At 49.9% G+C, this 25,379-nt stretch overlaps 11 protein-coding genes across 11 annotated transcripts; 6 read left to right on the plus strand and 5 right to left on the minus strand.

Annotated features, from left to right (window-relative positions):
• Nucleotides 1-960: 960 nt before the first annotated feature.
• On the plus strand, nt 961-1,944 carry PtrM4_026870 (uncharacterized protein; the record flags this gene model as incomplete). The annotated part of the gene is made up of 2 exons (XM_001932404.2): nt 961-1,066; nt 1,118-1,944. The coding sequence occupies 2 exons, from the start codon at nt 961-963 to the stop codon at nt 1,942-1,944; spliced, it is 933 nt and encodes a 310-aa protein (XP_001932439.2).
• A 1,051-nt stretch (nt 1,945-2,995) lies between these two features.
• On the plus strand, nt 2,996-3,481 carry PtrM4_026880 (uncharacterized protein; the record flags this gene model as incomplete). Its single annotated transcript, XM_001932405.1, has 1 exon — nt 2,996-3,481. The coding sequence occupies one exon, from the start codon at nt 2,996-2,998 to the stop codon at nt 3,479-3,481; it is 486 nt and encodes a 161-aa protein (XP_001932440.1).
• A 2,014-nt stretch (nt 3,482-5,495) lies between these two features.
• PtrM4_026890 (AraJ, Arabinose efflux permease) lies at nt 5,496-7,346 on the minus strand (the record flags this gene model as incomplete). Its single annotated transcript, XM_066103737.1, has 3 exons — nt 5,496-5,711; nt 5,949-6,978; nt 7,027-7,346. 3 exons carry the CDS (start codon nt 7,344-7,346, stop codon nt 5,496-5,498), a joined length of 1,566 nt encoding a protein of 521 aa, XP_065965939.1.
• Nucleotides 7,347-9,938: 2,592 nt separating this feature from the next.
• Nucleotides 9,939-10,583, minus strand: PtrM4_026900 (uncharacterized protein; the record flags this gene model as incomplete). Its single annotated transcript, XM_001932407.2, has 1 exon — nt 9,939-10,583. The coding sequence occupies one exon, from the start codon at nt 10,581-10,583 to the stop codon at nt 9,939-9,941; it is 645 nt and encodes a 214-aa protein (XP_001932442.2).
• Nucleotides 10,584-10,943: 360 nt separating this feature from the next.
• PtrM4_026910 (Homeobox-KN multi-domain protein) lies at nt 10,944-13,488 on the minus strand (the record flags this gene model as incomplete). Its single annotated transcript, XM_066103738.1, has 3 exons — nt 10,944-12,040; nt 12,092-12,814; nt 12,873-13,488. 3 exons carry the CDS (start codon nt 13,486-13,488, stop codon nt 10,944-10,946), a joined length of 2,436 nt encoding a protein of 811 aa, XP_065965940.1.
• Nucleotides 13,489-14,068: 580 nt separating this feature from the next.
• Nucleotides 14,069-14,732, minus strand: PtrM4_026920 (uncharacterized protein; the record flags this gene model as incomplete). The annotated part of the gene is made up of 2 exons (XM_001932409.2): nt 14,069-14,072; nt 14,125-14,732. 2 exons carry the CDS (start codon nt 14,730-14,732, stop codon nt 14,069-14,071), a joined length of 612 nt encoding a protein of 203 aa, XP_001932444.1.
• Nucleotides 14,733-17,172: 2,440 nt separating this feature from the next.
• Nucleotides 17,173-18,633, plus strand: PtrM4_026930 (Arp, Ankyrin repeat protein; the record flags this gene model as incomplete). Its single annotated transcript, XM_001932410.2, has 1 exon — nt 17,173-18,633. One exon carries the CDS (start codon nt 17,173-17,175, stop codon nt 18,631-18,633), a length of 1,461 nt encoding a protein of 486 aa, XP_001932445.2.
• Nucleotides 18,634-19,094: 461 nt separating this feature from the next.
• PtrM4_026940 (Cofilin-ADF domain containing protein) lies at nt 19,095-20,031 on the plus strand (the record flags this gene model as incomplete). Its single annotated transcript, XM_001932411.2, has 4 exons — nt 19,095-19,193; nt 19,458-19,629; nt 19,749-19,910; nt 20,006-20,031. 4 exons carry the CDS (start codon nt 19,095-19,097, stop codon nt 20,029-20,031), a joined length of 459 nt encoding a protein of 152 aa, XP_001932446.1.
• Nucleotides 20,032-20,622: 591 nt separating this feature from the next.
• Nucleotides 20,623-22,065, minus strand: PtrM4_026950 (F-box domain protein; the record flags this gene model as incomplete). The annotated part of the gene is made up of 1 exon (XM_001932412.2): nt 20,623-22,065. The coding sequence occupies one exon, from the start codon at nt 22,063-22,065 to the stop codon at nt 20,623-20,625; it is 1,443 nt and encodes a 480-aa protein (XP_001932447.2).
• A 677-nt stretch (nt 22,066-22,742) lies between these two features.
• PtrM4_026960 (uncharacterized protein) lies at nt 22,743-22,928 on the plus strand (the record flags this gene model as incomplete). The annotated part of the gene is made up of 1 exon (XM_066103739.1): nt 22,743-22,928. One exon carries the CDS (start codon nt 22,743-22,745, stop codon nt 22,926-22,928), a length of 186 nt encoding a protein of 61 aa, XP_065965941.1.
• Nucleotides 22,929-23,333: 405 nt separating this feature from the next.
• PtrM4_026970 (SIR2, NAD-dependent protein deacetylase, SIR2 family) lies at nt 23,334-24,032 on the plus strand (the record flags this gene model as incomplete). The annotated part of the gene is made up of 1 exon (XM_001932413.2): nt 23,334-24,032. One exon carries the CDS (start codon nt 23,334-23,336, stop codon nt 24,030-24,032), a length of 699 nt encoding a protein of 232 aa, XP_001932448.2.
• Between the last annotated feature and the right edge of the window lie 1,347 nt (nt 24,033-25,379).

Consider the following 25,379-nt stretch of genomic DNA (forward strand, 5'->3'; position numbering starts at 1 on the left):
GAGGGTGTAGTGTGGGTGTATGATATGTTAGAAAGATTTAATTGATGCTGTCGAGATACATAATATAGTTCTACAGCTTGGTGAAGTGTAGGGTACTGTAAGACAGATATCAGTAAGCTTGCTCAACTCATGCGCGTTTGCCCAGACAGCTATCCGACTCAGCTTATCTTAGTTCGCACCCTCAACGTCATTAATCACCGCGACTCCAAGTAGTTGGATAATACTCTATATGTAGCATGAGCAGCTATTGATATACCAAACTGAAAAAACCATAGATTACATAGTCTTGACGAAAACTTTACCAACCCTTTCCACCCTACTGTCCTGAGAAACCATGACATTGCCGTGCCATACTGTAGAAAAATTAGCAGGTTGACAGAGTGAGTGTACAAAGATTGGAAATTCAGATCCTGGACTTATATTGCGCCATTTAGAATAAGTGGGAATACCACTTTACACTCCCTGGTGACTGACATTGTGCGCTGAAAATATGGTAGAGACTGTTGAGAATATCTGGGTTCAGTCCAGGTAGAAGGTGCTTGGGGATCACATGATGTGCTGGTGTGGCAGGCACTGCCCGGTGGGCAATAGCACCCACCACAATAAAGTGAGACCTTGACACCGAACTACGATAGTTAATACAATACGTTGCAGCCACCCCGCCTTGTCCCTCCTCCCACTCGGTTATCCATAGTAGTCATACTACTAGAGGGACCTTGTTCCAATAGAGACTCTAATACTATGGTACCACGGTACACCTGACCCGCAGCACTCAAATTTACCACATACAAAAGTCTTGATAAGATTACATCGACGTAGCAAATCCAGTATTAAAGAGAATCCCTACCCGGAATACAACATCTTTTGTTTTACGAAGCCCTCTCCTCTTGACCTCAATTTTTACTTGACGGGTTTCAAAATCACCACTTTTACCATTTCCACACCCAGGACACCGAAGTTATGGAAGCTGTTTTTGAGTTTTTGTTCAAGGCTATGCGCCACTCTACCGCCGATGAGCCTATTCAATACGTACCTGAATGCAAACCAGTATGCGAGGTCCAAGAGAGTAAGTTCGCACAGAATGCCGCATTAGATTTCTTAGCTAAACAAGATAAAGATAAGAGGGGCATCAATGCTGTAGCGATCGAATCCTTGAAGCGAGAACCCACATTCCACCGCTACCTCGAACTTCCAATGGAGCTGCGTCTCAGCATCTGGGCCATTGCACTTCCACACGCGGATAAGAAAGTAGAAGTTCATAAAGCTGTCAGGGCACGCAACGACCCTCGCAAACGATCTTTCCTACCTAAAATATGCTTTGTCTCGAAAAGGACGTCTGAAGAAACCGTTGCTAGTTTCATTAAGAACTCAAAGTTTCTGCTCTGCCTATCCGTCGACTGCCGATTCTTCATGAACTTCCTAGCCGCCTTACCAGGTCGTTTTAGGCTCGTCCGCGAGTTACATTTTGACATCTCCTTCCTTCGTGGTTCCACATCTCTCCCGCGAGCCAACCTGTTCCCGGGACTACGTGTTATTCACCTCGGTATCAGGAACTATGACCTTGAACGCCTAAGAGGGGCAAATCCAACAGTAAAGAGGCTTCACCAGTTCCTGCCGAGATGTGCTTTGGAGTTGTTTAACGAATATAAGCTTGAGCGAATCCTTGCATTTGGTATGCTTGATACTGTTATCATTGAGCATCTTGCCTACGGCGATATGTCGGCAGGGAAGGAGGTAACAAGAAAGACGACAGCGGTAGATACGTTGGAGAAATATTATAGGTTTCTTGGCTACCATGATAAGTGGGCGGGGAAGGAGGCATCGTTGAAGGCGGTAAAGGCTTTGGTCACGTTATTGGAGCAAAACTTTGTAGACAGGAAGTCGAAAAAAGTTGTGGCTATTAAATACAAGCGAAAGAATGCGATTAGTTACTGGCTTATCTAATACTAAGGGGAATATTCGAGCGGCATGGGAAGTCGGCGCCAGAATCACATGCGGTTCACTCTGCGTTTCTAAGTGGCTACTGCCGTACAAATCACACAATGAGTTGGATATAATTCACTATTGTCGATGAAGAGACGAAATAATATATAACCAGATCTCTGCCTAGTTATGCTGCGTCTTGTGATGTCTTTGAGCGGAAGTTGAACTGATTTGCAGTTAGACGGCTACCATTATCCAAATATCTGCCCTTTTGTGTAATAGACGAAAGCCACTTGTATTACTACGTTTAAATAAGGACGAGACATGTCATGGCTCACAGAACTGAGAAATTCGCAAGACACCAGTATCATTTGACGCAGAAGCGAAAGATATAGTGAATCGGATCGAATTTCATTGCTTTACCCTAATATGACGAGTATCGGCAGTGTTGTGGGAAATTGGAGCAGAGTAGATATTAGAGGGTGCACTGGTTTGGGACACCTGCATCACCAGATATGGTTAGCGTACACCTATGAGGGAGGTACACCCTGGAGTTACGTCACCCCAGGGCTGCGTGCGACCAACAACCAACACCCAACCCATTCACGCCATCGCAAACTATTCTAGGGCATGAGCAGAGCTTCTCAAAGACTCAACTCTGTCGCTTCCAAGCAGATCTGTGTAGATCATCGCTCTAAAGCTCTCACGACTACAAGTGAGAGCTTATGAATAACTCTTTGCTATATTTTCTCTCACTCTGGCCGCCAAGGCTTCCGTTTGCCTCACGCAACCTTTAGCGGGGCTTGCACGCACTAGCGAGTACTTAAGTTTGCACCTTCCCGGCCCTCCTGTCAATAACTTGTTGACGAGCTCGATTAACCACCACTTACGACATTCTGCTTATCATACAGGAGGAACAAGACCAACTGCGGACCCGCGTGAGCTCAAGCGTTGAGCCCCGCACCAAATCGTTACCCTCGAAAGCCAATCACCTGTCAATCGTGCAAGCAAAAGTTCTCGAGGTCGCCTACATCAACCATGGAACGCAATTCATTACCTGGAGCATCCAACAATGTACGAGCCCAGGAAACGCCTGAACGTAAGGCAGAAAGGCTCACTCGCTGGGAACCTGGACCAGTTCCGCATATTCAACTTGATAGCCTTCCAGAGAGTCCAACAATCTATGATCAAAATGCGACAAGCATGCGTTAAGAGGAAAAAAGCAGCCAAAAATCTATTGGCGATGCAAGCAAAGGCTGAAACAACCCAGCGACTTGTGCAGGAGCGCGGTCGTTGGCTGTTCAGCAACGAGTGCCAGAATCTTTCGGAGCTGAGTGAACCAGAACGACAAGCCCAGATCTTCGCAGTACAGTCCCACAAGGCATTGATGGTCACCCATCCAGGAGAGCATCTGTATCTATGCCTGATGCGGCTTCCCCGAGAGATCCGCGAGATAGTTTACGCAGCCATGTTCGAAAGTCTTCCAGGAAACGTTGCGATTATCAAAGGTATGCGGTATCACGTCCACAGGCCAGGATACGAGCCGGAAAACGACTGACCGCGTGTCCTCCCACCCATCTGCTACGTCAGCTGTCAGTTTTTCGCAGAATCCGTACCCGTTCTCTTGCGAAGCCGCAACATAATAATTAATGGAAGTGGCATAGGAGTGATAGCCTCATTGATGGATCGCGTGCAATCTGGTGATGCCGACCGCGCTGTGTCGAGCTTAACCCTCCTACACCATATCAGATGGCACCTACGAAGTGGGTATGCCGACTCCAAATTCAGTTTCAACTCTTTTAGGGAGACGGACAAGAAAGATTCCAAGTCTCATCATCGTATCTGGGCTGGAGAAGACATTGCCGCTCGGTGCACAGCGCTCCGGCACCTCACTTTGTTTGTTCAGAACTTCAACTTCATCATATCATGCCCTCACAAAGACGAAAACCCCTCGGCCAAGTTACTCAGTCTTATCTCCACCGATCATATTCAGAGGTGTTATCCCCTAGATGCTCTCATGCATTGTCCGGCACTCAGAGATGTCAACAAGCAAGTCAAGCTGGCTTGATTCTTATCGATTGCAGATCACAGACCATTCTCTGGGACGTGCCACTGTGCACGAGCCTCTATATTGTCTGTGATCTGCAATCGATAAGAATCAAGCCAGCTTGACTTGCTTGTTGACATCTCTGCCGGCACTTCGATCGTTCAAACTTGTTGCCGTAGGTGACCACTTAATCCCTGATCTTGAATGTAGGGAATGTAGAGGCGGCTCTGACCCTGAAGCCTTTTTCAAACCTCTGGTTGATTGGCTGAAGTCTGAGCTTGCTTCAAAAGCCCCGGGAGTCGCATTTGAGGTGGATTATGTGAGGCGTGTCGATACCGAACTGTTTGTCGGGTTCAAGGAAAGTGTCTGAGCTTGCAATCGAGAAGTCACAGCAAGGCTCTCGGGTCAAAGGAATATTTGTGTTAAAAGAGGCAAGACTGGGGAGACTTTGACACAGCATGCGATTGGAGTGGAGTATAGTCAGAGATTGGGAATACGCCTGTATGGAAGTCACAGCTGGAACGGTAGCTAAATCATATCGGTGAAGGACCGTCAGTGTCTACGTATCATGAGAATGCAACCCTTTGTTAATGTCATCTTCCATTCATAATGTGAAATACGCTACAGTCTGAATAGAGAAGTAGAGGAAACTGTGGGAGAGTAGAAATCGTTTTGCAATGTGAAGGCATTGCCCTTTAAAACATGGATTTGAGAACTTGACGCTGGTATGTAAGAACGACAACGAAGCATCGCTCACTTCAATGTCAGCCGCGTCATAGGCAAAGAATGACGTCTATATACAACAATACAAGAGACATATATTCGAAGCTCGTAGTTATTACCACTTTGTCCCTTTAAGGCGACCTATTGCAATCCTTATAGTAATACAAGAAGAGACGACGAAAAAGACCTGGCCCGCGCTGTTATCGTGCGTTGCTGGCACGGGTTAAACACAACACACGATATATCGGGAAGAGAGCCAGGTCTACAAGAGAAAAGCATGAGAAGTTACACTGGGTCCGTTTCAGATGGGGAATCTCTAGTACTGAACACTAGGACGCAGCTTTCCCTACACCCGCGGGGGAGGGGAGCACCAGCGACCCAGGGCCATATGTGATTAGCGCGACCCGCCGATATCTATACACGCGCACAACGCGCAACGCAATAGACGAAACGACGCGTTTCTCTTCTATGAAATACTAGATACGAGTAGGAGTAGTATACGATAGCTTTTGCTTGATCTCAAGCGTCCAGGCAAAGAACAAGCACAAGCAAGCAAAAGAAGAGCCCAAAATCATTTCAAAACATGCCATTGGCGCATAACATTATCTCATGTCCGCATACCCGACAATCCTATCGCAATCATATACAACCAACTAATCATCTCTCTCACATTACAACTCATAAGAATTTTCTTGCTTTTCCCCATCACTGTGCTGCCATAACCAGCGTGCTCCAGTGTCGCCGTGAAAGAAAAATATAACAACAATCAAAGGAAAGCACCAGCTTTCAGATTTACAACATTTCAAACTTGCACCTCGTTCCTCTCCGCAGGCTCCAAGATGCCTCCACCAGACTGTTCAGCCTTGCTGAAGGTACGGCCTCCAGCACCCATATGCAGCCTGTCGGTATCCACCAAACCATCCTTTTGGAGGCTGGACGGGTCCCAATTGGCGCTGGTAATAGGGTTGACGTGGAGGACGTACATGGTGTCGATTTCCTCGAGCGAGCGACCCTTTGTCTCGATCATGAAGAAGTAGACGACGAAGAAGAGGATGACGAGGGATACGGCGAAGACGAGACCGTAGAAGTAGTCGATTCGGTCGGTGATGAGGGTAGAGCAGAAGGAGATGATGAAGTTGAAGAGCCAGTTGGACGCAGTCTAAAGATAACAGATTAGTATATTGTTTGATGTGAGCTGAGATGCTTTAATGGAAATGGAATAATTTGATGTGATTGAGAAGATGGGGGCACTTACAGCGAGACCCATGCAGGTGGCACGGTATCTTGCCGGATACATTTCTCCAACGATAGCCCACACAAGGGGGCCCCAGGTCGTAGCGAATGCAGCAATGAACAGGCAGGTGAAGACAATCATGATGTTTCCGGCTTGTGGTGTGCTGAGGGGGTTTACGTGATCAAGCTGGTATTGTCCAATGAAAGAATAGATGAAAAGGCAGACGGCCATCCATGCGGCACCAGCCATCATAGCCTTGCGGCGACCGACGTTCTCGACAACCCATAGACCAAAGATGGTTGCTACGACGTTGACAGTTCCGAGGATGATGGAGGTGACGTAAGAGTTGCTGAGACCGGTGGCGGCGAAGATGGTTGTGCCGTAGTAGAAGAAGTAGTTGGCACCAGTAAGTTGCTGACCAGCCTGGAGCACCATTCCGAGAAGAGTGCGGTACAGCATGCGAGGACCGGTGAAGATCTCGTGCCATGGGTGGTCACCACCAGCAGATTCAGCTTCGAGCTTCTCCTGGATCTCGGCAATCTGGGCGTCAATGAAGGGGCTGTAGGGATCTACACCGTTGAGACGAGCCATGTTCTTGCGTGCATCTTCGACGTTGCCCTTGCGGTATGCGTAACGAGGCGACTCGGGAAGGAGGAGGATGGTGCTGCCGAGAATGATGGCCCATAGTGCGGAAAGACCGTTGGGAATACGCCATTGAGCACTGTTGCTGTAATCCTTTTCTGTGCCGTAGTTGACCATGTACGCAGTCCAGATACCCAGTGTGATGAACAGCTGGTATGAGGAAACGGTAGCACCACGGATACGCTTCGGGATGGACTCTGATTGGTACATGGGCACGACGGTCGAAAGAGCTCCGATACCGAGACCAGCAGTGAAACGACCCATGGCGAACTGAACCCAGACATTCTTGCTAGTGATTTCGATAATCACACCGATGATGTAGAAGAAGGCAGAACCGGAGATAGTGAGACGACGACCGAAGGTGTCAGCTAGAGGCGCTGAGCCCAAGCACCCGAAAAGGGTACCGACGCTGGTGAGATGTTAGGCGCGTTTCTCATTAATTGGGGAAAAAGCTTACGCAAGAAGACCGACAATGGCACCAGAGCGTACCGCAGAGAACTTGCCGTTCTCACCGAAGCGGCTCTGGAAATCATCCATCTCAAGGAAACCAGATATCTGTCCAGACTCGTATCCGAACATGAAGCCACCAATACTGGCAACAGCTCCCAGAATGATGGAGATGGCAGGTACTCGGCCCTTGGGCTCGAGGTCTGTGGCCTGCACTGTATCTGAGTTACCCCTGGGAGGAGTGCCTGCAGGAGTGACACTGTCGGGTGTTCCCTTCTCGTGAACATCCTCAGTAGTCTTCTTGTTGAGGAATCGTGATAAGACCGTCATTATGGGCGAAGAGTGAATAAATAAAAATTTGATTAAAAGCGGAGGTAATAGCTGGTCCGCAGCGTGGGGTACACTTCTCAGAGTAAAACGGGCTGGAGAGAAGCTGGAGAAGAGGAGACCAGTGTGGATTCAAAGGAGAAGGCCGGACTGTTTATAAACAACAGAAATATGCGGAGACGGTTTTAGAGGGTCTACTGACAGTGGAGCCCCCGTGGCAGTTTCATCCGCACACCCACATTATCAAGTTTTTCTGGAATAACTTAGGCGTGGAGGCAAAGCAGAAAGGAGACATTGGACAAGTGCCGAGGCCACGGGACGCATGATGACATCGCATCGTCAAGCTGTAACTGTCCACGGGGCAGCCTCTCACGAGAGCGCTTCAGCCGGAAGTCTGCCGGTTGTGAAATTTTCTAATCGCTCAATGTCGGAACGTCGATGGGCGCAGAACGCACGGACGGTGATAGTGCGGCGGTGGGCCCACTGGTAGCATTGCAGAGAGGCAAGGCTCTTCTTTGTTCTGCAGGCGGTGCTTCGGAGGTATTGTACAAGGGGTGATGACATCGTGTCCGACTGATGGGCGGGGTATATTCTTACAGTCTGCATGGCTGGAGAGATGGAGTTCTATGGTTGACTCTATTATGGGCAACCCTTTGCAACCGCGTTACTCGTCTTGAGTTCACGCATCCAGCCAATTGGAGAGTTTGGCACCATCGAATTGGACCCATAACGTATGCAAGGGACATAGACGCGTCTGCGATGCAGGACGAGGCGAACAAGCGTGTCGGGTGACCAAGCCAACTGGGAGGCGAGTTGCGTGCACGGACGTAGCCGTCATCGTTAGTTACCGCAGAGCCTCAATTTGTTGAACGACCATGCTCGGGCTCGGAAGTCTGTCAGCCCGCCAGCGAATCGAAAATTCCTCGGTGACTTATGCAAGCCTGCCAGGTCGCCATGGTTTCTCTATACGGTGCGGCGAGTTGTGTGCTCCTGTAGAAAACGCCACGCCTCGCAGTGTGGGTATGCCTTTGAGAAGATCAGATAGCCAACAAAACAGAGTTGTGGACCTTGCAAGTTCTTTCGCGTGTCTCGGTGATGTCGATAATATTGTATCGGCAGGTTTTCCTATGGACGCCGGTCTTGGCCGACGCACAATGAGGGCTTCATCTCCGACTCCGAGGTTACAGCGCTAGCGGCCCGCAACGCGCTGCAGGGAAGAAAAATCTGATGCACGGTGCCTGAAGAATTCGATAAAAGAGGGCCGCGGTGGAGCACAATGACAGCATCGAGCGATCAATCTTGCGACGTATGCCGATACCCGCGTCTTGGAGAAAAATTGAAACCGGCTAATGTTCGGAGAACCGAGGGGTCACCGGTAGGTGGTACGGCATCGTGTGGGATGTGGGATGATAACGGTCGCGCGGAGGTGGAGAGATCCGTTCACAATGTCTCCAGACAAACTGTTATTGTTAGCCTAAATCCCCATGGGCAACAGCAGACGCATACCGAAAGAGTCGCGTGCATGTGCTGCGTTGCTTTAAGTGAACGTACCGTGATTTGATGAGACATCTCCCAACATCTTGTCAACCACCTGGGAGGATATCACGAGCGAAAGGGTCGCTCAGTTTCGAGTTTGCTAGTAGCGTGTCGCCGGTTTCCTGGGAGAGCCAACCAGTTGTGCCACCCCATGGGGCGCGAGGCCTCTTATACTGTTTACTTCGGACACCTTTATCCCGGCTGTGGAGAAGCTCGACTTCAAGGAGGTGCAGATCCGCCAATGAATGATGTAGTCCCGTGACGAAAGAGCCGACAGCCGTTCTTTTTGCCTAATGTACCGCCTCCTTTGACACTGCCGTGACTACATGCTTGAGTCGTTCATCGCCAAAGCTGCCGCTTGTCGGGTGGCATGCTTGTTCGGGTAAGGGTCGGGCCTACCCCAGTGCGGCTCGATGTCGCCGTGAATGTCACATTGGAGCCGCGAAAGTGACATGGCTGCGAGCGCGATGTGCTCTGTGTGAACTGCAGCATCGAAAAAATTCGTGGAGTAAAAAGATTACTGTCCAAATGCGACCAAAGACGAGTGCGCGCGGAATCTGTCTTGCACTTGGATGGGGCGGACGGGGTGTGGAGAAGGGAGTTCTGGGGTAATGCGGATGACTTAGCGCCGAGTGTCGCTAATTACGAACTGGGTGGGTTAGCCAACATGTACCCGTCCATCGCACTTCCGAGAATCGCATCTGTGGAAAGTGACTATAGAAAGCCGATGACCTTCCCTCTCCGTGTTATCAGTGTTGCTTTTCTGGGACTGACGTCACTCTTACAGCTGCATTCTTAGGTAGTCTCTCGTGGTTATCAACTGTTTTATGAAAAAATATCATAGCCCAGGAGTAGACATAGTGTCGTTTTCGATTTTAAAGATGATTGGCAAATATTTGTATACATCTAGTATACTCAAAGAGAAACCTTGGCTGCTCTTGTAACGCCCAGATATACTCATGGCCTAGCATCATCCCCTCCCATATCTCCCCAGCAGACTCAAGAGTCGCTAGTAACACCCTCTGAGATCCCTTACATCTGTACGCACCCTACACTCACTCAAATCCCATTCGTATACCACTCGTGAATCTGCTCGGCCCACTCTTTGAAATAACTCTCCTTCTTCAAATCCGAGCACTCCAGCTCTTCCTCGTTGAGCTGCTGTAGCGGATACACCCGTAAGTTATCAGGTATATGCTGCCATTCCTCTGCCGTGGATAGAAGGAGTTTAAAGATTCTCACATTGCTTGCCACTTCCTTGTCAAAGTGAGGGTCCATGGTGAACGGCAGCGGACGATCCCGTAAAACACGCTGTAATGCCGCACCCTGGGCTAGCATAGCGCGCATTCCTAGTCGAAACTCGAGGATATCGGCAAGAACATGTACCTTCGAGTCTGGGTTTAGATGGCACAGCCATATTGAAACTTGGATATATGTATCTTGGGGAAAGCGTGTGAACAGTTGTGCACCATAGGTGCGGAAAAGGACGAGCTTTAGATTGTCGAGGAAGAAAGAATGCATTGCGCTGAGATCCTGATGCGGGACAATGTTACGGCCCATTCCAGTTGTCTCCAGACGGAGCTGTCGGCATACGTGTCGTAGGGTGGCGAGCTTGAGTAACTGCCGCAGTCTTGCAGTACCCTGAAGGTTAGGGAGTATTATGTGTATGTCTTCCTTTTCGGAATACAGGAAACGGTAGATCATGTTTCGCAGCTCGGCTGATAGTCGGAGGAGAGGACTTTGAGGCTGAAGCTTGATCTTCCCTAGCGGGGTTAGCACACATTTGGTACCTTGACCAAGCAAATAGTTCAACGTACCTTCGTCTGTACTGTTCGGATCTGTGATGTTAGAATATCCCCCCATCTTTGCAGCTGATCGTGCAGGTTGATGATAACACATTGAAATTGAGTGGGTGTGGGCTTAGAATAATGATTTAAATTTAGTTCCGATTTCGATCCATGGTACAGTCCACGGTCTACCCAACAGCGAACCACGCAAAATTACCGTCCCTCAATGACAGCCAATGATACAAGCGATAACTCAGCTTTATGGCAGAAATTTGGATTAGTTACAATCCGGCTGAACAGCCAGCTCATGAGGATTTACAACTTCAGCATCCGTCGCAATCCCAACATCCTTCTTAAACCGCCACAGCCAACTCGGAAAGTCTGCGGGTGTTTGGTTCCACGGATCGTCGCCATCGTACATGATCCATCGTGCTTGGTGCTGGATTTCTTCGTCAGAGGGTATGTGGCAGTTTGGGTTCTTCGGTGATAGTGTTGAGGCTGCCCAGCGTCGCATGTCGCTGTCGAAAATGCGGTAGAAATTAGTGTCGTCCGGAAGCAACGTCCGCAATCGACCATGAACGTCAGTTCGATTTACTGATGTAGATGCGACGGTAGGTGCTTCTGAGAAAGTCGGCAGTGGTGAGAAGATATCAGGAACGTCTTGGGCTGGGAATTGAGTATCAAGCGGTGCCACTGAAGGCTTTAACGGAGATGGTCGTGACCATGATGGTTCGAAGATGGTGTCCAAGTTGAACTCGTTGGTTAGGTCTGTCATACCAACAGTTTCGCAAATTGCTGCTCGTTTCTTAAAGTTTGAAAGCCAGTCCATACCCGAATAGATTCCCTTGACGATCCAATTGGCAAAGACGTCGGATGGTGTACTCGATTCCTGCTCCATCTGCCTTACGATCTGGCATGCCTCGTGATGTAGTTGTGCGTCGTCTAACACTGCACCCGCTACTTTCTGTCTCAAAACAAAGTCCTGTAGATGTGCCTCCATGGGGCACTGCTCGAACAAATGATCTTTGGCAAGTATTCTCAATGGAAAATGCCTGCTCTCGCGGGAAGTTCGTACGGGCTGGAATCTAGCACGCTCAGTGATTCCCGGAGATGACATGATCAAGTCTCGCAGCCATGAAATATCGTGGGGTGCAGTAGTAGTTGTGGGAGAGCTTGTCTCGGCTGCAAAGATGATGCGACACGCCTCAAGCTGTATGGCATCGTTATCAGGCAAATGCCCCTCATTGTCGTAAGTTCTTTGAATAAAGAATTCAATCTCGATCTTGAGCAGTTCGTACGCGTTTGGTGGAGTACCCCATGACGGGTCGCTACCTTTCATCGGGATGAGTGTACTTCTTTCCCAATCGATGAGCTCTAAATGAATTTTAGTTATGTTCATGAGCTCCATTGCAAATCAAATCCTACCTGGGGGAATAGCAGTCTCCACCAAGCGCGTAACAGAGTCGTCAAATCCCCAGTCGCCTTGCCAACTGGCCATTGTAGCGCCGGACTTGAAGTGATCCGCAAGATGATCGGTTCTCTCTAGCCACGTATCCATGATGGTGCCACAAAATCCACAACGAGATCGAACATCAGGTATAGGTAGCATCCAGTGGGCCATTGACCATTCGGCGAATTCAACACCATGCACCAAACGAAGGTGCTGGACAAGATGGTCTTTGCGGTGGAACGTGCGTTCCTCAAGATTCCGCTCTTGGCAGGCCGAATAATGGTGCGCTTCGATATGAGCATCGTCCGGCTCAGTCTCGCCACAGTAGACGCAGCATTGCTCTCCAGGAGACTCTTTTGTTGCTCGGGGGCCTAGAAGTGCACATATCCATTTTTCAAGGGGAAGATGGAGCGACTTTTCATGCCTCTGCCAATCGTATTTAGTCCTGAAGACCTCAGTACAAAATGTGCATTGGTATGGCATAGTGACAAGTGAGGTGGTTTCTTTTCCAAGACACCGCCTGGTGCTAGCTCTCTTCTTACGTGGTGCACGACGTACTTTGAGTGACTTCTGCGACCCCGAAGAGCAATGACCCGAGCATTCGCTGGACTGGGAAGTCCTGGCACTACTTGCTGATGACATCGCGCAAGGCGATTGCCACGGTTGGTTGTACGAAAAGTGCCCGGAACCATTCTCGCCTGCAATCATTGTCAACTATAAGAGTACAGAGTCACGTGTAGGCAGTAGGGGACTCACGGGAAGCCATAGCGCGAGCAATGTCGCCAACAGCTGCAGGCTCATGTTCCGGAGGTGATTCCACCCATCGTTGCATGGGGTCCTTGTAGTCCATAGATGCCCTGACAGCGGGTGTGCCGGGTCGCTGGATGATATCGATCGGGGTCGACGTAGTATGGACTTGAGGTGACGTGGGTCGAACACTCTGCACCTTACCCCGTCGACGAGCATTTGCAAACCAATTGGTCAGCTGCGCTTTGTTCAACCCGGTTCGATTACGGAGAGATTCCATCTGGCTTTCATTGGGGTATGGATGTTGCTCATGTGCTGCAAGCCAGTCTTTCAAAGTGCGGATGACTTCTCTAGAGAATCGACTGCCAAGCTTGGGTCTTGATATCGACAACCCTGGTGTAAAAGGGGATGAAGAAGCTGTAGAATCATTCGAGAGGTTTCGAAGCGGGGTATCGGTAAACCAACGGTCATTATGTTGTGAAGACACTGTATTCGACTCTGTCAATGCTTCTGACAAGGCCGCGAAACTGGCATCATCCAAGACGCAATCGGAACCGAGATGGTGATTTCGGCATGTGAAGAACGGATCAATACCGCCAGCAGAAGTTTCAGTTGTGTGATTCATGTTGATGGGCACCTGGACAGTTCTTTCATGGGAGGTTGGAAGGTTGCGGGGAACTAGGACAATGCCTAAGTCGGCGCCCCAACATGGAAGTCGCGCTAGGTAGGTACAGTACTAGCCGAAAGAAGCAAGGCGCACATGTCAACTACGCCTTGTGGAATGCTCGAAGACGCGGCGGTGACATTGCGTGAAATCATGTCCGTCACCTGAGTACTCACGTTATGCAAACTGTAGGTACTACGAAATCATTCCGGTGTTATTACATATGTAATCGTACGAGAACACTATCTCTATCATTGTTCACATGTTCAAATTGACACACAACTCGCTATTCATAGCCCGTAATGCGTTATTTCCTCTTCGTAGCTTACAACCTTGCGCTCTAAAGCGCTACCTGAACACCAAGCATGGGGAATGTGGTATTGAAGGACAGCAAAGAATATATATACGTGGCGATTGGGACAATTGGGTATTCGGGGGTATACGTGGTGCGCTGGCGGCTGGGAGTCGTCGGGTGTAATAATATTTTTGATGGGACTTTTCGTACGTATGGCGTAAGACGAGACGGCGTGTCAGTATCTGCTCACCTGCATGTGTTAGTACAAGAGCGAGATTTCGAGTAGCGCTTCAGTCTCTTACCGATAGCCTGGGCCTCTCCGGCTGCCTCTCCTTTCGCGGTAGTCATCGTGTTCTTCGATAACCTCGACCACGTCGTCACCTGGTACGCGATGTCGCTCCTCGACAATGATGCTCCTCGCTCTTGTCGGCTGCCTCCTCGCCTCCTCCACGATGATGCGCGACCGGCCGCTGGACGCCCTTGGGCTCCTGCTGACTTCGCGCACTTCTGCCGACCGGCGACGCGAGGACCGACCGCCCTGTGAGTTGCGCCGTCTCCGAACCACAATCTCTTCTTCTCCCGCCATTGCTGTTGTTGCTCTAGTCCTGTTGCTTGTGTTCATGAGCGATTGCAGCAGCCAGCAGATTAGGAGGAAGCCGGCAACGCTGCCCAGAACAATGCCCACGACGGTACCGGGCTCAGGACCAGAGAGGTCGTAGTAGGTGGGTATTATGCTTTGCTGGGTGTATATGATGTTCTGTCGCTTGGCCATTGGCGCTGTTTGGGGCGCATTGAAGGCAACTGCCGGCATGTTGATAGCAGGCTGCCGTGGGTTGAGGCCGCTGTCGCGAGGCGCGATACCGTCTATTTGCGCCGCAAGGCCACTGTAGGTATCACGTAGAACAGGCATTGTGTATATGGCAGTAACTTATGTGACACCGGTCACGAGAACGCGCGCTGACAGTAATGCCGTCGTGCTGAGGGTTGGCTTGTTTGGGCGCCGTCGTCCGGGGGAACGGCAGTTCCCTGCCTGTCTGTGTTGTTGTCCGGAGATGTCGGGCGCTAGCTGTGGGGGAAGTAGATCCAGCGGCGATGATGCACGCACTTGGAAAAAGCAGTGGGATTTAAGATGCAATTGTGCGAATGCCCATGTGCCAGCAAGGAGTGAAGGAGAAGCCGGCGCACGCTTGTTGAGAGTTGACAGCGGCTCCATGCGCAGGCGGCCTACGACGCCATGATGCAATTGCTGATGGGGGCTGGGATCTCATTAATCGGGAGGCTGTTCTATACGAATAATCACACCACGCACCTATCACGACATTATTCTCGCTGCCTATACCTCGGCACGTCTTCACGCACTCTACGCCCATGCTGAAGATCATTGTCCTGTTTGCGCATCATTGTCGCGCATCAAGCAGCAAAGAACACCCGTGAGCCTCCGCGGCGTGTTGCGCGCCTCTACCACCTCACCTTAATCTCGTACCTGGAACCCTGCTACCAACCTTGCTATTTTCTACACCTACCTCTCCCGTTAGCCTTTTTGGCTTGTTTTATTGCGTCGGCCCCTATGTTCATTGCAGTCTGGCTAATCGCTACGGCAATGCTCCCCGAAGCCATACAGCGCTGGTCGCGCCCTCACGTGAGGACACGTCCGCGGAGGTCGATTGTACCCCATGTCACCATAACAACGCATGTGAACCTACGCCAATGAGCCCCGTGACGAAAAAAGGGGTTCGTGTGCCAGCAAGCCCGATTCCATCACTGGCACACAGTTTGTGGTGTGCATGGCAAAGCACATGTTCATCATGCCGCAGGAAAACAATCGTACAGTAAAACTATAGGCAAGGTATATAGCGGCGCTACTAAGCCCCCTGTGAGGCTACAAGATTACCAAATTCCAAGATGCCCTCAAGTGCCTCTGAAATTGCTAGTCCTAAGTGGTGCCTTCGCCTAAACAATCCATACCCAGCTTATGGTGATGCCACTCCATCATCAGAGGCAACCACTGTCATCCCTACCAGTATCGGTCGACTGCTTCTTAAACGATACGACCAATCGCAACACCTAGAAACGCTAAAGAAAATGCATCATGATCTAGAGAGCGCTAGAGGGCTCCTCACTCTGAACGAGTTCAGAGTTTGGGCCAGTCAAGGAGATTCTAAGCATCTAGGATTCTTGCAGCCAAATCGTAATGATAGTAACTCGTCATTGACCTCTACACATGGAGATCAGGCGTCGAATTCCAAGATAGGAACAACTAACAGCCAATCTAGTTTCGATTTTGGCCGTCGAAACGCTCGGCTCCAACTCTTATCGCGGTCTGAAGTTTCCAGGATATCGTCTACACTGAGCGTTCTCGAAGAATTACAACATATGAAAGCGCACCCAGGTACAAATATCCAAGTATTGTACTGTTTCTGCACTAGAGGCGATCGATTGCGAAACAATGCAGCCTCCGTATTAAAGACCTGGCTCCACCAGCTGATACAGCAGCGACCATATCTAACCGAGTATATCTCTTCCCTGATTTCAACCTACGACGAACGATATTTCTCCTTGGAGAGACCTGTGGTAACATGGGATCTATTCCGAATTGCACTCAAAGGCGAAAAATCGGGAACCACCTACTGTATTCTTGATGGGCTCCACGAACTTGATGATCGAAGTATTGAGAATCTGCTCTATATTTTCGACCGAGAATTGCCGCGCGAAGATTGCACGGAAGATAGCCTGCCAATCAAGGTACTTGTCACCAGTCGCGGCCAACCCACACGTGGTAAGTGGTCACATATCAATCTTGATGTACATGTCGATAATAAAAAGCCACTCGACTCTGCTCAGCTTGGTACTGTTGATGATGTGGCGCCCAAATTGATGATCAAAATCGATGACCATCGCGAGTCGGATGCGAATCGAGACCTATTGGCCCATGTCGCTGCATACCGACAACCTCCTACAATAGAGCAGCTACAATGGGTATTGGAAGGAACATACCAAGAGCTGAAGCAACGTCTTGAATCGTGTCGACCTTCCATTCACATCACGCCAGCCAAGCTCGTGGTCTTCTGTAACTCCGATACATGGTTTCAGTATTCTGCCTAGACTCCGCAACAATCAATTCAATCCGGTCACTCTCCTAGACCCACTTACCTATCTAGGTAGGGCTTAAACTCCTATAGGTAACTACTAGGCTTAAAGCGGTAATCAATCAATCCAATCTGAACCTTCTAGGACCCACTTAATTGATTGTTGCGGACTGTGATTCTGCCTTGGAGAACAACACCAGTATCCATTCACGACTTGCGCACAAATGCCTGGAAATACTCAGCGCTGAACTCGCCTGCATTGATATGGAGGTCTTGGATTTTGACTACCAAGATTGGAAGGACACGATCCAACCCGACTTAGCCTACGCGATTGAATACTGGGCAGAGCACGTTGAAACCTCAGAGGATTCAACAGAGTCGATGCTGAACAAGCTTGTGACTACCTTTTCGCAGAACTGTCTGACAATCAACAAATGGTGGTCATGTTATGTCCAAATGGTGCATTGGATCCCCCTCAGGGTCATCTTGCAATTTCCTCACACAACCATTATGAATATCTTTACATACTTCGGCTTTCACGCGCTATTCGATAGAGCTCTCGAAAGCGATAAAAAGGAGCAGCTCGAGATGTCTCTAGAACATTACGATTGTTTTGAGCAGAATCCGCTTAGCTATGCCATTTTAAAGGATGATGCTCATATGGTAAACGCTCTTCTCAACGCCGGCGTGTTAATCGCCAAAATACACGTAGCCTTCGCTGCAGGTTCAACAATACAAATAGCCAAAGCGGTCTACCAAAAGTACAAACTTGGAGAATTTGGACAGGAACTGACATACAACATTCTAGGCCGGGCTACCAGAAGTGGGAATAATGAGCTACTTAGTATTGCAATTAACTTGTTGATAAGCAAGAGTAAGGTCAGCTTCCTATGGAGCGATACAGAATTCATCAAATGGGGGATTGCTGTTGGCCGCTGGGACATTGTCCAGACCCTATTGCTGACGATAACTCGGCCCGAGAACACCGTCGAAAAGATCATCTGCTATGCTACATTACGCCACGAGAAGACCATTCTGAGAAATCTCCTCAGCACGAGAAAAGTTGATGAAGCCATCCGCCATCTGAAAATCTCCAACATCAGTGCTCTATGCGGAGCCCTTGAAAACAAATGCCCAGAGATGGTCAAGCTCCTGATAACGGACGAAAATGTCTGCCTGAAGGATATACAGGGCATGACGCCTCTACAGGTAGCAGTCGCATATCCCAACATAGACACGCTGGTGCAACTCCTCGACAGACCCACATTCACCATCAACAAAGGCTCTGTTGACGGCGGCATAGCACTTAACCTCGTCCTCCACAGCGTCGTCACAAAGATCAAAATCGAATACCTTACGCTAATCTTACAAAAGGGAGCAAGAATACAATACGAAAATTTCGGGATCACCGCACTCCACGTAGCCGCCGAATTGGGCAGACCAGAAGTCATGGAAGTCCTTTTAGAACAGCTATCGGACGCAGAAGTCAAAGCCCAAATCGACTTTCAGTGCATAAGTGTCCATAAGGAGCAAGAGAGGGAGGATTTCACTGCGCTGGCGATAGCGGCGATGAAGGGCCATGGCGAGATTGTCAAGCTGCTACTAGGCAGAGGAGCGAAGAAGGATATCAAGATACAAGGGAAGACAGCTGCGAAGTGGGCTAGTGAAGCAGGACATGAAGACATAGTCAAGCTATTCCAAAGCAAAGCCAGTAAACGAAAATAACCTCACAATCAGATCGCTGTTAACAAAAAAAACCCATGCACAAAACTTCCTATTCCAAGAACCAGACCGCTCACCGACATAACCCTCGCACCTGACCCAAACCGAAGCTAACCACACCTGCACAAAAGCCCTCCCACCCCGCCCCAGGCCCGCCCATTGGCCACAAAAACCACAACGTTCCAGCCCCGCACTAGTGCACTCCCGCTAATGCACGCCGCCCAACACCGGAACTAGGTCCCTGCCACGCGCTGCATCCCAACTTCTTCATCGTGGCTTCTTACCTTTTTCCTACTGCTCTTGTCGTCGCTCCATCGCCCAGCTCCCGCGCGCGCCGTTTATATCCCCGTCGTTGTTGTCTGTTGAGCAGGCATTGAACACGTTAAGAGCAGGACTGTGTGAGAGGAAGCTTGAACGGTGTGAACTTTGAAGCTATACCTACCTAAGGGAATCACGGGGACAAGATGCCAGCTCCATCTGATATCCTGAATGACCCGGATATCGCGCAGGCGTATGAGGATGTGAGGTCGGATAAGTCGGAGACTACGTGGTTGATTCTAAAGGTATGTTGATGTTGTTTTCTTCCATGTATGTATGCTTAGTTCTGGCGGTCACCGCTATACATGCACAATTGCTGCACGTGTAAAGAGTACTTTTCAATCGCTGGCAACATCAAGACAACTGCGAGAAACAAAAAACAAGAAAAAGCATGTGCCACGTGGTCTTTACATTCAACATCCCGAAGCCATTCAACTCACTATATGCTGCATTTGCTGTCTGGGACCGTCGAGCTGGATGTGAAATTGATGCTGACTGTACCTACTCAGTATGCATCAGCCACATCCGACAACCTCACCCTCGCCAACACAGGCACGGGCGACATTGCCGAAATGACGCAAAGCCTCGGCGACGATGAAGCAGCCTACGCCTACGTGCGCATGAAACTCGGCAACGACGAGTATAGCGAACGTGTCAAGTTTGCTTTTGTGGTGTGGCAGGGTATGTTCCCCTCTCTCCTTTACCTTGTCCCCAATTCCGTTCTTCCCATAAGCGACGCTTAATCGCTTTTGTTGAATCCAAAAGCCCTTGGTGTGTGTGTGTTGACTGTTTGAATGCAGGCCCCCAAACAAAAGTCATGCGCAAAGCCAAAATGAGCTTCCAGAGCGGCCAGGTCAAGCAGGTGATTAGGACGTATGCGGTTGAGATACAGACGGGGGATAAGAAGGATTTGGATGCCGAGGCTGTGACGCTCAAGTTGAGGAAGGCCATGGGCGCGAATTGTAAGTTTGATCATTTCCCTCTCCTTATCTTTTTGGCGTGCATGTAGGAATTGCAAATGGCGTAGGATGTTTGGTTGACTAATCATGTTTGGTAGATGATCGGCAAACTACGAATTACTAGAGGCACTGGGTGGGTATGGCGGTTGGAGAATTGGCTTGGTTTGGGTACTTTGAGAGCGCTAGTCTCAGGATAGGTTATTCGTACTCTGAAATCATGTTCACATCCTCGCCTGGAATAGAAAGCATCTTATCCCTCGTCGGAACCATCTGAACCGCTGCTTGTAAAATAATAATCATAGAAGTCGCTTGGCTCTGATTCAGGTCGTCCATTCAACTCCCAATCCGCTATAGTTGACGAAGCATAGCCAGCGGAGCCATCGTCGTCGTCTTCTTCTTCTTCTTCTTCCTCGTCGTCGTCTGGTCCAAATGGCATCGGACTACTCTCACAAGTCTCCAGATCAACACGGTCCAGCTCCTGGATAATAGCATCTTCAACCTCCTGCTCGACCTCTGTTGAACTAGCATGTACACTTGTCCCGTACCCACCATCATCGTCGTCAAAAAGCACCACGCCATCGATACCCTATGCTTTACACATATCCAGCAACACAGGGACCGCTTTGTCTTCGAGGTCCTTCCAGTCCCATACACACCAGGTCTCGCGATAGCTCAGATCCAATGTGAATCTCTGTAGGAATGGTGTAGCCAGTTTTCAGTCTGCCTCGTGACCTTTGACCCACGTTTTTCTGAGAAGCTCCTCACCCGCTAGATATGTGTGGAAGTATGGCATGACATTTTGGATTGCAAAGGATGGTATGTTAAGATCGTAATTCAGGGTTAGATGGGTGAGCGAAGGGGGGAGAAGATCGCCGAGTCGGGGCCGTGGGCCGGTTGTGATGTAGTCTGCCCCGATGAGCACTGAGAGGGGAATTTCCAACGTGGTGAGCGCAGGGAAGCCGCGCAGCAATGAACCCATGCTGTTGAGTATTCTGCTCACCTCTACGTGCGGGCTGTGGTTGGGAAACATGTCCTTGAAGAAAATCGCACGTATCTTTAGGTGTTGGAGTGTGCGGCGGATGCACCGCAAAGCCCTAGACAGCTCGACCAACCTCAGTGGGGCATGTTTGTGATGCATATAAAATTCGAGCTCCAAAACGTTGACCAACGGTGCGTGTTCAAGCAATTTCTGGAGAGTGTGTAGGGCCAAAGATGACTGTTTGAGCCTTAGCGTGGTCAGACAGAGAGCTCGTGGTTTGTTGTCCAGAGGCCAAAAGGGCTTCTGTGACTGCTTTCTCTTCTTCCTCCACAGTGCTATATTATGACCTAGACGCCTATCCGCAAATGCAGAAAGCTCCAATGTCTCAACAGCGGGTAGATAGTGAAGAAGTAGCAAAGTCTTTTGGATCTTTCTGAACTCGATAGACCACGGCATAGGCGGCCGATTGTAGAGATATCCTGATTCTCGATCCCAATGCTCCAATATAACGCGCATGCTTTTCAATTTAATAAACCACTCGGGCGATAGTGCCGTTGCATTCATGGCGAACCCATGACGGAGCATTATGGGAAACCATTCGTTGTTGAGCAGGAAGTCGGCAGAGATGGACAGTGACTCAAGGTGTTTGTGGCAAGTTACGATCAGCATAGCCATGATTATAAGTAGCTTGTTCTTTTCCAACCAGCGATGGGGTGGTGGGTACTTTTCCGCCCGCACGTAGCGCTTGAACATGTCGTTACGCAGCTCTTGACCAGTTAGCTCTATGCTACTATTAGGAAAACACCTGCGGATTGAGCCGTCATCATCGTAGAAGGTGCAGTGGGCTGCTCGAAAGTCCAGCTTTTTGACGAGCTTGACGTAATTGGGGGTTTCTGCCAGCGTCCGGAGTAAGAGCTGTATGTTTGGACCTGGCAAATTATCCCGATGAATGGCTTCTTCATCATGGGCCTTGGACGAGTCACTCAAATCCTTCCTTTCGGTACCGAGACCCATATCCCTGCGTATCTCCCACCTCATGACAATAGTATGGTAGATGGCTGGTAGGGCAGCCGCGTGTAGTGTCTTGCATGTTTCGGCTACGTTGAGGATATCGAGAGGTTTGAGGCTTTTGAATACGTAATCGAGCAACTCTTGTGGAAGGTCCGTAACTTGTGCCATGTTGTATCTTCTCTTGGTGACTGCTGTGCTGGAGGATTTGTGGTGAGGGGTGATGAAGGTTGGCTGTGCGTTTCTACAGACATTAACTCACGACATGGATCTAAACAGTCTGTTCAAAACCCCTGCCCGTACGTACCAGTCGCCTGCTATTGAAAGCTCCATGGAAAGCATTGGCTTACATCGAGTAGGAGACCAAAGCGACAGGGTGTGCAGGGGCTTGGGGCTCGTCCATAATTTACTTCCAACCCTAATGTGGAAGAGGCTGAATCTTCACTATGCTCATACCCAACTCGACCAAATGGCATCCTTATGATGGATGCAATGAAGAAGCCATGATGGCTGCGGATTAGAAGATGGTAGTAGCCCAAAAAGGAAGCATGTTGATGGTCTTGGCATGACGCAGCAGGAGCGTCGGACCACCGAGAAATAATCTGGCGGGGTCGCGTACAACGTCGCGCAGGCGTTGCATGTCATATGCCCAACCAATTCGTTCCACGGCCAAGGCAATTGCACCTTGTCATCTCTCCGTCTACCTTAATCGCCGCCTTATCTCCATCAACATAGGGCGAAAGCACAAAGGCCATCGCCAGCAGGCCCAGCAGGACAGGCCGTGGCGCAACGCTGAAGAGGGACGCAAAGGCACGGGCAAAGGCAAAGGCAAAGGCAAACGAGGAAAGATGGGCCAGGAAGAGTCGAGAGTGATAGAGGCAGATGCGCCACCAAGAACGCTTCAGGAGCGCACTTTGGAGGCACTCGCCCAGTACATCAAGGATGGCCGCGCGCAGAAGATTGTCGTCATGGTAGGCTGGTCCGATGAATTGAGTAAACACGTGCTGATACGGCAAAGACAGGCGCAGGAATAAGTACGTCGGCTGGAATACCAGATTTCCGATCCCCAGAGACAGGTCTATATGCGAATCTCGCGCGTCTTAACCTGCCTTACCCTGAGGCCGTCTTCGACATTGGCTTCTTCCGCAACAACCCCGAACCCTTCTACGCTCTCGCTCAGGAACTATATCCCGGAAAGTTCCGACCAACGATAACACATTCGTTCATATATCTACTACACAAGAAGGGCCTGTTGTTGAAGCTATTCACACAGAACATCGACTGCCTGGAGCGTGAGGCGGGCGTACCAGGCGATAAGATTATCGAGGCGCATGGGAGTTTCGCGACGTGAGTAATAGGATATCGCAGGATACATGGAATGTACTGACTGTACTAGACAATGTTGCATCGACTGTAAGAAGTCATACCCCAAGGAACGCATGCAGGAGGCGATAGAGACCAAAACAGTGCCCCACTGTCTTGATCCCTCCTGTAACGGCCTCGTCAAGCCCGAAATCGTCTTCTTCGGCGAGCAGCTGCCGTCTGCCTTTTTCGATAACCGTCACCTCCCCTCGCAAGCCGACCTAGCCATAGTCATGGGCACTTCGCTTTCCGTACACCCGTTTGCATCGCTGCCGCAGCTCTGCGAAGATGAGACACCGCGCTTGCTCATTAATCAGGAGAAAGTGGGCGATTTAGGAGGACGAGCGGATGATGTGTTGGTGTTAGAGGCTTGTGATAGTGGTGTGAGGAAGCTCGCCGAGGCATGTGGCTGGTTGGAAGAACTGGAGGAGCTATGGGCAACCACCGCACCGGCTGAAGATGCGGCACCCAAGGAGCCCGTCAAGAAGAGCCGTGACGAGCTTCTCGAAGACGAGGTTGAGAAGCTCACAAGGGAGGTGGAGGAGAATCTGCGATTGGGCAAGGCACAGCAGGACTGGCTGGACAATCATGTGGATAACAAGCTAGCAAGGAAACAGGAGGATAAGGATACGAAAGAGTCTGCATCGGGACCCCAGCCAACAGACGATCCAGACTCGAAAAAGATGGCACCTGTGGCAAGTCCTGGCGCGACGAAAACGGACCCTGGTGGTGACTTGGACCATGTGTTTCCACACATGAAGAAGCCATCTCTTTAAAGACATATTTCGACGCAAACAAAATAATTTACTTTCTTACACCACCCCACTTCCCCTCTCTACCCACTCTTCTTCCCCTTAAAACAAAGCCCCAACCTATACGTACATTCCGCATTCGGACAACTCCCCCTCACACCCTGCCCATCACACGCAACCCTCCCCCCAACGCCCTGACCACCTCCCCCACCCTCTCTTTCTCCGCCCCCTTCCCCACCGCTTCCCTGATCGCCTCACAATCAAACCCCCCTGATCAGTCACCCCCGTAAATTTGACCTGCACCTGCAAATGCGCTACCTCCTTCCCAATCTTCTCGTCCCTCAAAGCCACACGCACATGTTCTGGGCTGTTACACCACTTGACCACCCTATCCCTTCCATCCGGAATACAAAGCTTACAAAACGTACATTTGGTTGACCGTCTGTCGAACCAGTAGCAATTTTTCGCATCTTCGGTGGCGAGTTTATATGTTTCGGCGACTTGGTCGATTAGTTGTTTTCGCAGCGCTTTGGTGTCGTAGCCGCCTGCTTCTTGTTTGCTGGGGAAGTGCGAGCTACTGACGGATACGGAGACGTAGGAAGTGCCTTTTTCGACATAGCCGGTGGAAGTGGAGTATTCGATGTTGTCGTATTTTGAGGACGAGTTCGAGCAGGTGGGGCTGGAGGAGCGGCAGTGCGATGTGAGATGTGTAGTTAAGTCCGAGGCGATGTAGGTGCTGTATCATTGGCCGGTGTGTTGGGGGGCGGAGGAGATTGTGATTTGGAAGGTTAGGGGAAGTGTGGGCTTAGAGGGGGGAGACGAGGAGGACGTGGTGGTAAGGAGGGTTATGGGAGAAGTTGCGGACGAATTTTGTAGTGTTGTTGAGGAGGCGAATGAAGTCATGTCTTTCACGGCGGTCGTAAAGTTGGTCATCGTCGCAGAAGTAACACTTGAGTTGACGCCCGTCAACATCAGCCATTGCGTGCTATTTCCCGTCGGTGGGGTATACGATTCCCAGCTTGGGTATGCTTCTCGCCCTTTGATATATCAGTTTCTGCTCTATCCTAAGGCAGTGTCACCTACATCGCGCTCGTGGGTCGTTGGCTGCTACTCTGTACACCAAGATTTGTGTAAAGGCAATGAGAAAGGCTGTATGCGGGAGGTACGCAAGTCTCATAGTGAAGTTGTATTTCTAATAACTGTATAGGATTGTGGAGGCGACAGGATCTAATATAGTCCTGCCGAGTCCGTGGGCGTGCAGTGTTGAGTAGGTATTGAAGCACCGATGCTCAAATGTGTCAGTGAAGTCACGGTCACACATGCGTCGCTTGAAGGATATCGTCGTACTTCTATGATAATAGTGACATAAAT

Source organism: Pyrenophora tritici-repentis, chromosome 1 (assembly GCF_003171515.1).
Source record: "Pyrenophora tritici-repentis strain M4 chromosome 1, whole genome shotgun sequence".
Classification (NCBI taxonomy): domain Eukaryota; kingdom Fungi; phylum Ascomycota; class Dothideomycetes; order Pleosporales; family Pleosporaceae; genus Pyrenophora; species Pyrenophora tritici-repentis.